This window comes from Elephantulus edwardii, unplaced genomic scaffold (assembly GCF_000299155.1).
Source record: "Elephantulus edwardii isolate Elephantulus edwardi_28Jun2011 unplaced genomic scaffold, EleEdw1.0 scaffold00338, whole genome shotgun sequence".
Classification (NCBI taxonomy): Eukaryota; Metazoa; Chordata; class Mammalia; order Macroscelidea; family Macroscelididae; genus Elephantulus; species Elephantulus edwardii.
This window is the reverse complement of record NW_006400088.1, coordinates 2,246,223-2,257,057: the sequence shown is the minus strand read 5'-3', so window position 1 is coordinate 2,257,057 and position 10,835 is coordinate 2,246,223. Positions and strand designations below refer to the sequence as shown.

At 37.2% G+C, this 10,835-nt stretch overlaps 1 protein-coding gene across 1 annotated transcript in view; it reads left to right on the top strand.

Moving 5' to 3' along the window:
• The window catches only part of RB1CC1 (RB1-inducible coiled-coil 1), a 58,504-nt gene that overhangs the window by 42,296 nt on the left and 5,373 nt on the right, over positions 1 to 10,835 (top strand). The window contains exons 18-20 of the mRNA XM_006901610.1: positions 1,827 to 1,881; positions 3,503 to 3,550; positions 10,010 to 10,068. Coding sequence (XP_006901672.1) covers positions 1,827 to 1,881; positions 3,503 to 3,550; positions 10,010 to 10,068 — 162 coding nt within the window. The remainder of the gene's footprint in view (positions 1 to 1,826; positions 1,882 to 3,502; positions 3,551 to 10,009; positions 10,069 to 10,835) is intronic.

Sequence of the window (10,835 nt, the reverse complement as noted above, 5' to 3'; positions counted from 1 at the left end):
AGTGGCTATGGATGAAGTCACAGGCGATTTTCAGCCAGCACCGGTGAAATCCTGTTTTTTAAAACACTCTTTGCCATCAAGTGAGAAATGACCCATAGTTCACCTTCCAGTAGGGCTGGTTTGTTTTTTATGGTTTTGTGGGGTTATTTTTTTATTAATTATAATGAAAGTTTACAGAGACTTTGGATTTCGATTCATTCATTGTTGCACTTTTCTCCCTGCCCACCCCTCCCCCACAATTTGTTCTTTTCTTTGTTATACAATCCCTCTACCCAAGTCCACTCCACTATGCAGCCTTCATTCTAGACTCCTATCATGACAATAATACCTAATCATATATTCTTCCTAAACCGTTCTCTCCCTCATCTGTTTCAATGCGGTATACATCATTTATCCCCTCTATTTTAGTCTCCCCTCAACCCCGAGGTCAGTCTTGTTTCACATCAGTGGCACTATGCAATATTTGTCCTTTTGTGACTGAGATGTTTCACTCAGCATAATGTCCTCCAGGGTCACCCTTTTGTTTAATATTTCATGAGTTCCTTGTTTTTCATTGCTGTGTAGTATTCCATTGTGTGAATATACCAGAGCTTCTCTATCCGTTCCTTTATTGATGGGCACTTGGGTTGTTTCCATCTCTTTGCTATTTGTGAACAAAGCCGCAGTAAACATGGGTGTGCATGTATCTGCTTGGGTGGCAGTTATGGTTTCTTGAGGGTATATTCCCAGTAGTGGAATTGCTGGATCAAATGGTATTTCTTTTTCCAACTTTTTGAGAGCGCACCATACTGCCTCTCGTAGAGGTTGCACCATTTTACACTCCTACCAACAGTATTTCTTCGCAACCTCTCCTGTATTTGATGTTTGCTGTTCTGTTAAACTTTGCTATTCTTATCCAGTTGGTTTTGAGAGGCCATAAATCACAAGAGGAGATTACTCCTTTTTCTCCTACAGAGCTGCTGGTGGATTCAAACCACCAGAGTGGCATTGCCATTAAGTTAGCAGTAGAGTTCTTTATATGCTCTGCCACCTGAGCTGCAACAAAAAAGAGGGAACTGGTTATCATTATGAGGAAAACTGTAAAGGTTTTCTGAAGTATATTAAAAACATTAAAGTTAAACATGGAAAAATGCCATATTCAAGGATGGAAATGTAGTAAAGAGGATGAGACCTAGTTAAAATATGATCAGGATAAATTAGGCAAAACAGTGGTAAGATTGATGTTAAATTAATATAGAAAAGTAAATGTGTAAGAATAATATTTTTTTTAAATCAGAGAATTGGGAACTTGTCTCTTTGCCTTAAAAGTCAGTACCTCCCTTGGGTTTCTGAGGTTGTAAATTGCACAAAGAGACCATTGCCATGTTTCTTCAGTGGAGTCGCTGGAGGATTTGAACTGCCAGAGAGGTTTGACCTTTGGCTTAATAGGAAAGCTTCCTACAGACTATGCCACCAGAGCTCAAATTAAAATACACAACAGGTAAATACTTTTACCTGGTATTTTCACAGGTAAACACATTAGTACTAAAATACAGAGGTATACACACAGTTAGTTAAATTACTACTCTTGAAACAAATCCTTGAGTCTGTGGATATTAATATGTGTGGTATTTTAAGTTCATTTGGGGGGAAAATTTGTCTCAGAGTATAATATCTATGATTGATTTTTCATTTTGTGTGTGTGTCTCTCTGTGTAGGGAGAGAATAGGTAGCTTTCTATTTTGTATGCAAAAATATGCTAGACATCATTTTTTTAAAAAACTAGAATTTTCAAATAAATGTTATAAAAATTAAGGTTAAAACTAAACTGATTCTTTCATTTTTAGAGAAAATATACATATGTTATCTGAAGAAAAACAGAGGATAATGCTCTTAGAACGGGTAAGTAAATTCTTTTGCCTTAAATTCTTAGCTTTAACAAAACATCTTGTAGGATAAAATCTCTAGGTTTGAAAGATTAAGACCATAGTTTCCTGATTTGGGTGAGTTGGCATAAATGTAATAATTCAGTGTTTTAGTTTGATGAGTTAAGTATATGGAGTCTTAAAAAGTTATCTGTAAGTGTTATGTCTGGGACAGAAGACTCAAAAAGAAAAAAACTACAGGACAGCACAGACTACACCTTTCTCTCTCTGTGCCCAGAGCTAATTGGTACCCTACTACAATGACTGACTGCTAAGAAGTAGAATTTGCCATCCACAACTGAAATAGCAGACCTTCCAAAACCCTATGAATAACTTAGGAACAGTAGCTAGGTACACAGTCAGAAGTAGAGCCCCTCGTACTGTAAGACAGTGAAAATGAAATAGCTGCAAACATCCATTCATAATTGGAACATAGTATGTACAAATTATTAATTCAGGAAACTTGGAAGTTGACAAAGTAATGCATTAAGTTCAACATCCTGAACATTATCGAACTGGTACTGGCCACTTTGAATTACATAGTCATATGATCTGTTATATTAGAAATGACAAATTGAAGAGGAATAGTGTTGTATTCATAGTTAAAAGAAACATTTAAAGATCTATACGAAAGTGCACAATGCTGTAAATAATAGGATTCTATCCATATGCATGCAAGTAAAAATTTTAAATGCAACTATTATTCAAATGCATACCATCCACTAAAGCCAAAGATAAGAAATTGAGGACTTCTACCAATTTGCAATTTGAAATTTATCAGACATGCAATTTAAATACATTTAACTATGTTTCCATAGATTGCAGTTGATTCCATAGGTTCCATTGATTCGAATTCATTGACTGGAATGCAAATTAAAATTTAAGAAAATTAAAACATGTACACAAGAGTCAAAATATGATCTCTAGTCTATCCTAACTAAATTTAGAAAACAACTCAATAATAGATTTGATGCATTGAACACTAATGATTGAAGACCAGTTGAAATTCAGAAGACCTGGCCATGTGACTGAATGCAATCCATATTTGTTCCCATTCTCAAAAAGTGGATACAACAGTCTGGAAATTATTGAACAATAACATTTATATCACATATAATGAAGTCTTGCTGAAGACTATCAGGAATATCATTCCTGATATCAGATGTATCTTGACTTGAAAGCAGAGAATACCAGACTGATGTCTATTTTATTGACTATGCAAAGGCATTTGACTATGTGGAGTATGGCTAACATTGAGAAGAATGAAAATCCGAGACCATTAAATTACTCTTGTGCAAAAGCTGTTGTCTGAACAGAACAAGAGAACACGAAATAGCTTAAAATCAGGAAAGACGTGTGTCATGGCTGAATCTTTATTCCTTACGGGTTCAATCTGTACGTGGAGCAAATCATTTGGACTCTATGAAGAAGAATGTGATATCAGTATTGGAGCCAAACTCATGACCAACTTGTGTTATGCAAATTATACACCCTTGCTTGCTAAAAGTAAAGAGGTGAAGAGGACATGAAACACTTGTACAAGGTCAGAGAGTATGAATTACATTTAAGTAACCATAGGTATTTGTTTCCTTCTGCAGACACTGCAATTAAAAGAAGAAGAAAATAAGCGGTTAAATCAAAGACTTGTGAGTTTTACTCTTGCCAAACTCATCTTAAAACTGATTTTTTGTGTTGCACTTTATTATAAAGAAATGATTTCCAGTAGTTTTTGTTGAGCCCTTTTGGTTACTGATGACAGAAAACGTAGAGTGAGGATATTAGATCTGGAATATCACTTGTAAACTTTAGTTTCCTCGTATTAAAGGAACTGTGTCTCAGAGGGTCAGCTGTTCAGTCTGACCACACATCTGAACTGACTGAGAACTACAATAAGTGTTGGCATCTTAGGAGCCTTAATTTTTTTTTTTTTTTTTATTATTAGCATGATGTGGTCTGAAATGTGTCAGCACCTTTATAGTTTACTGAATTACCTTGACTTTCATTCTCTGACATGTGAATTTAATCAGTTATTTAGTTGGATAACTCAAATTCTGCTGACAGTGATAATTGCTTTATTTAAACTATTATGTCTTTTTTTTTCCATTTCTACTAAATGCTGCTTAGACAGTCATGAGACTATTTTAAAACTCCAGTTCAGTACTCTCAAAAAAGTTCAGTACTCTCAAAACAAGTCTTAGCTACAGACCTGATTATTAAAAAGAAAAGACCTTATAGTAAAGCATTTGCTTTCTGTTGTATGCTTTTCTTATCCTGAACATCACGGACCTATTAATTTTACTGTGATTCATTTGTTAACACAATCTTAAGGATAGTTGTTACTTCTATTAAAAGAAAAAACCGACAAAAACATTATCTCAAAAAGTTTAAGAATTGCCTATATCAGACATCAATTAATAAGTGTTTTTGCAGTACCCTCAGTAGTGTATAAACTATATTTGACAGGAATTTTCATCAGTTTTGTTCCCTGATATGTTTCTATTATTTAGGAGACACTTGCTAAGTATTTATAAATGAATCCAGAGGGTATTTTATTCCAACCTAGGTGGAAGATAAATCATTTAAATGTAAATATTTTCATATCAATTTAAAGCTGTATTCAGTCTTTCCTGTAACTTGTCTTTCTCATAAATGCAATTAAAAAAAATTTTAAATGATAGGAGTAGAATATGCCTAAACATACCTTTTTAAAGCAGGCCATCATAATTTTTTATTTGGTTTTGATAACCAGTTGCTGTACACTTTTAGACCTTCTATTTATTACTTTTGTTTTTCTGCCTCTTTTCTTGGGATTATGTAGGCATTCTTGCCACTCTGATAGATTCCAGCCTTTAGAAGTTCTTATGCTTGTGGGTATGAGGCCTTATCTTTGATAAGGAGAGCTATCTCATCTCATTCAAGGCAATAAGTAATACATTTCCCTGTATCAGCATCAACGAAGTAAACGGTGACCCATCAGACCTCTTTGTTATTTTGTGATTGAGCAAAATGTCTTATTTAAAAGTAGGTATACCGGCCATGGTCTTTGCTGTCACTTGTTATGCATCAGAGAGTTGGCCAGTGACTAAGGAGGATAGGAGAATTGATGCCTTTGAGCTGTGGTGCTGGAAAAGAAGGTACCATGGACTGCTAGGAAAACAGATTGATCCTGGAAAGGGTTAAACCGAGCGGCTCTTTGAGGCAAGGATTCTGAGGCTTCGTCTAACATACTTTGGACATGTTGTAAGGAGGGACCAGTCCCTGGAGAGGGACATAATGCTTGGTAGGGTGGAGAGACAGTGCAGGAGGGGAAAGCCCTCTATTTGGTGGATTGATTCAGTGACTGGGGTAATCAGGATGGGTGTGTCAGAGACAATGCGATTGGCACAGGATAGAGCAGAGTTTAGGGCTGTTGTACATAGGGTCGCTATGAGATGCAAGCGACTCAACATCACATAACAACAACACATCATCATCAGAGTTAACTGGGAGATGAGAGAAGGGACTTTCCGAGTCCCATTTGAACCATAGCACTGTTCTGTTTTAATTTTATTCCTATTTAAATACTATCCTCAGACTTTTGTTTTCCCCTACCAAAGGAAAGATTGCAAAATTGGTGTAAATTGAATGTGGGCAGCATGAGGATGGCCAAATCTTAATGTCTGCTAACTTCACAAAGCAGAACTGTCCCCATCAAGATCTATTATTATTATTAATAATATCAATATTACTATTATTTGCCATTTAGTCAAATGAGACTCATAGCAACCCTGTGAACAACGACCTCTGTCCTTTCCTGTGCCAAATTCACCATCTCTGACACACTTGAACTCATTGCTGCTATCACAGTGTCTGTCCACCTGGTTGATGGTCTTCCTTTCCTTTGCTGTCCCCACTGTCTTACCAAAAATGATATCCTTCTCCAAAGAGTAGCCTTTCTTAGCCACATGCCCAGAGTATGTGAGATGAAGCTTTGCCATCCTTGTTTCCAAGGAACACTCTGGCTTCACCATCTCTAAGACATAGCTGTTTGTTCTTTTGGCAGTCCATGGGATATTCAGTATTCTCCTCCAGTACCATAACTCTAAAGGCATAATTTTTTTCTTTTGTCATCTCTGTTCATTATCCATCTTTCAGATGCATAGCAATTAATTGAAAAGACCATAATCTGAATCAGGAAATCCTTAGTCCTCAAACTACCATCATAGCTCCTCAGTAATTTGGAGAGGTACCTAACTGCAGACTTTACCAGTGCATTACATCTCCTGATTTCCTGACTCTTATTTATTGTGGATCCATGTAAGATAACATTAACAGTTTAAATTTTTTCTGTTGCTATAATGGTAAGATACCATCTCTCCCTACCAGTAGTAGCAAAGCTTAGGAGGACCGCAAACAATATAAGTTGGCAAGAATGTGGACAGATTGGAACTCTTGTACACTGCTGGTGGAATGTAAAATGTTACCACCACTGTGGAAGACAGTCTTGCACTTCCTCAAAAAGTTGGAAATAGAAATACCATTTGACCCATCTATCCCACTACTCTTATGGCAAGAAATTAAGAAACTGCCCTGCAATCTCAGAGATAACATAATTCAGATAGTGAAAGGATGGCATTCTCCTCTCATGTAATTAACTGAATATGAATCCACTGAATTTGGAATGAGGGTATGAGTCAGTTACAACTTGACAGCACACAATCACAACATCATCCCAGTACTCCATGAAATCACATTTGTGACACAAACATATGTACACAACACACCCATATTTATTGCAGTATTGCTCTCAATGGGAAAGAGACGGAAGCAAGCAGCCCAAGTGTTCAACAAACAAAACAAGAAACTGATATATCCACACAGTGGAGTATTATGTAGCATTAAAAAACAGTGGAGATCACTTGAGAGCTGGACAATCAATAAGGATAACAGAAGAATTGATGCCTTTGAGCGGTAATGTTGGAGAAGACTGAACATCCCAGGGACTGCTGAAGAACAAATACGTCTTGGAGAAAGTGCAGCAAGAGTGCTCTTTGGAGACAAGGATGGTGAAGTTTCACCTCACATTCTCTAAGCATGTTGCTAGGAGAAACTATTCCTTGGACAGGATCATCATGGTTGGAAAGGTGAGACAGCGAAGAAGAGGAAAACCCTCAACCTCTGATGGATTGATACAGTGACAGCAGCCATGGGCTCAAGCATATCAGAGTATGAGGATGACAGAGGATAAGACAGGGTTCAGATCTGTTGCTTCCAGGGTCTCTATGAGTTGTACTGAACTCGATGGCACCTAACAACCACAACTAATGGAGCCACTGTCAACTGAGACTTTATGAAAAATATGGAATCAGTCTCCTACGTACCCAGGTCTTTAACCTGATTGCAGTACCCTGTTCTAGCCTCTCCAGTCAACTGATTGCAAGGTTACTCTGTTTTACTTATTTTTCATTTCAGCTTAAACCAGACTTGTTCGCAGCCACCACCATCCTTAGTAACAACGAATTTGTTGGCATCTAAAGAGCTATGTGACTTAGGTGGACTGACAGCCTTGGACTCTATCCTGACCATCCTTGTGTGCTTCTCGTACAGTAGGAAAAGTAGGTACCTTTTGTCTATTACGTCATTGGCAGAAAGAGCAGGGCCTTCTAGCTACATGAAGAAGGCAGGTGAGAGCTCTGCAAGGCAAACTTGTTATACCTTAAGTGTCCTCTATGGATCTTATCCCTGAGCCTGCGAAGAAGCCAACATACCTGTCACGCCTGTCACTCAACACTGTCTTCTCCCTATCCTTCCATTTCAAGTCTCAAGTGTGCTACAGGGACAGTGCATCCAGTCCACACCGTTGAGGACTTCTTGTGCATCAGTAAATTACAAGGAAGTGTTTCACCTGCCCTGTGGACCACACATTTTCATCTGCTTCCAGACTACCTGGTGCTCTATATCCACTCCTGTGCATCTTCCTGAAGTGGTTTCTCTGGCTTGGAGATGACATTCCCTTTGACCTCAACTAGATGAAGAAGAAAATGATTCAGTTGAACAAAGATTAAGGAGGATAGAAGAATTGATTAGCCTTTGAGTTGTGGTGTTAGAGAAGAGTGCTGAATGCCCAAGGACTGCCATAAGAACAAAAAAGGTTTGTCCTGCAGAAAGTAAAACCAGAGTGCTCCTTGGAGGGTTTGGTCTCCAAGACTTTTTTATCCTACAAGAGATAAAAGGAGCGATAAAGAGGGAGAGAAGCAAGCCCAGTTACGAGAGCAGAGACTTTAGTATCACCCAAGAAGATGTATTGGTGCATCCTCTGGACTTGATTCTTACATTGAGAATCAAAGAAGAATGCCAAGAGACTTGGAGATCTCTAATAAATATTGGGTTCAAAGATGCTAAGAGAAAAGAACATTGCTCCAGACTAAACACAGAGAAGCAGGTATTCCTTCAAGCTGGCACTTTGAATTTGAACTTTTAACGTCTTAAACAATTAGAGATTAAATGTTTGTTAAAGGGGGGGGGAACCCCAAACGAAGAGTGGAGACCTTAAGAAACACCATATGACTTGATGAGTCTGGAAGACATTATGCTGAGTGAAATGTCTCAGTTACAGAAGGATAAATAATCTCTGCTTTAACCATAGTACAATTGGGATGTTGAGGGGGAAAGCAGGAACAGAAAGGATAGATAATGAATACCGCATTAGTACAGGTGGTGGAAAGTACAGTCTGAAAGGAATGGACAGTTCGACATCTGCATTAACAATCTGAAACAGGACAAGCATTACGTAGTGAATTGGGGCAGTATGGGGAATAAAATGTGTAGGAATGAAAACCATTCTCTTTGTAAATTTTTCTGAAAATCACAAACCTGTTGATAATCACCCTCCCCACAAAAAAAAAAAAAAAAGGATTGAAAAGAATGATCGCTCCCTTCCCCAGGTATTTATCTTTTTAACCAAAACCCCAGGGCTCTTTTTTTAAAAAACTAAAAAACCCAGAGCTTAAAAAAAATGTCTGCCATGGGCCTTTCTTGTTAGGCTCTGCAAACCTGAAACCTGTGCCATCATCATCACCTCTGACACACTTTAAGCCCATTGCTACAGTCTCTGTGCCACTCCATTGTATTGAGGGTTTTCCTCTTTCACCAACTGTGCACCTTTCCAAACAAGATGTCCCTCTTCATGGAATAGCTCTCCTAGTAAGATGCCTAAAGACATTGTGTTAGTTTTTGTTTGATTGGTTTATATATATATATATATATTGTATTTTACACATTCCTCTATTCACAGTGTGTTTCATACATTAATTCCCATACATGGTGTTTTATAAAATGAATTAGTATTGATATATGCCCACTATTACCTCACCTTCTGAGGTCTCAGACTACTGATTCTTTCCTAATTCCTTCAACCCCTCACTTTGCCCAAAAAGCTCTGTGGCCTCAAGAGTTCTTCCCTCTCCCTCCACTTTGAACTTTTATATATTTTGCTAGTAAGACATGGTGTTCTGGTTTAGATTCTTATTTAGACTGGTACAGAAAGGATACTTCTGGCACTGAAGGATACATGCTGCTTCCTCTTCCTTGTTAGTGTTTTTAACCCAATTTCTGCCTCTGAACCTTGCTTTTTTTTTTTTATTAATTTAAATGAAAGTTATTTTTCAACATACATCATGCTTGGGAGGGTGGAGAGACATTGCAGGAGAGGAAGACCCCTCTATGAAGTGGATTGATTCAGTGACTGGGATAATCGGGGTGGGGGTGCCAGAGACAGTGAGATTGGCACAGGACAGAGCAGGGTTTAGGGCTGTTGTAATTCTTTCATTGCTCTTTTTAAACCTAGTGGGACGACTTTATGGAAAGACTAGCACACTCTCTTTGTATGATCTTGCCCATCCTTGTGGCAAAGTCATTCAGTTACTAGGAATGCATTTTGACCAATAACCCTTTGACACCACAATCAGTATGCTTAAAATTTTTCCAAACCTCTAAAAATTGACAACTCTTTCATGGTATTTGATTTTTGTAAATTATCATCTCTGGTATAGATTGCATTTGTAATTATAAGTTTTATATCAGTTTTTAATGTAATCTTTTATAAATGGTTTCTTTTTTTTTTAAAGATGTCTCAGAGCATGTCTTCAGTATCTTCAAGACATTCTGAAAAGATAGCTATTCGAGAGTAAGTATTTTGTTTATATTTAGTGTTCTGAATAAAAAAAAAAAGTACTGCATTGAATAGCATTTGGTTGATAAAATGTATTTCAGTGATTATACGCCTTCTGGATCAAGTTCATTGGTGTTTTGTTTTACTCAGTGATACTACAGTTTTCTTTAAATTGGAAAGATATATTAAAGTCTATTATTTTAAGGTATTATTCTGATAACATTAGAATTACATTTTGACATTTTCCTAGTACATTTTAATTCCCACAGATATTCTTGGAGCCTCTCTGATTGTAAATTCCTAGCTGGTTGACCCCTCTTTTAAATCTCATCTCTTTACTCTTTCATTTCTTTTTAATTTGTAGTCTTAAATTTGTTTTAAAATTGTAATGTTATCCCAATTTCTTTTCTGACTTGATATTTTTTTTACATGCCACACATTCATAGTACATTATCATTTATTAGTTGTATAATTTTAATGGTCAGTCTTCCTGGGCCAGATAAGTATTTTCTTTGGTCTTGGTTATTTGAATTGATCTCTAGAATGATAAAAGTATTTTCTTTTCTTTTTTTTTTAATATTTTTTTTAATTGGGAAAAACATATTGGGGGTACAAGGAGGTGAGGGTTGGGGGCAGTAGGGTGAGGATGGGCCAGTATGCAGTTGCAGAGCTGCACAGTTTGGTCGGTGGGGGGAGCAGGTGAAGGAAATGATGAGGGTCCAGTGGGGACCAGATGCTACAGAGGAATGACAAGCATTTTCCAATAGTAATTAAACCAACTG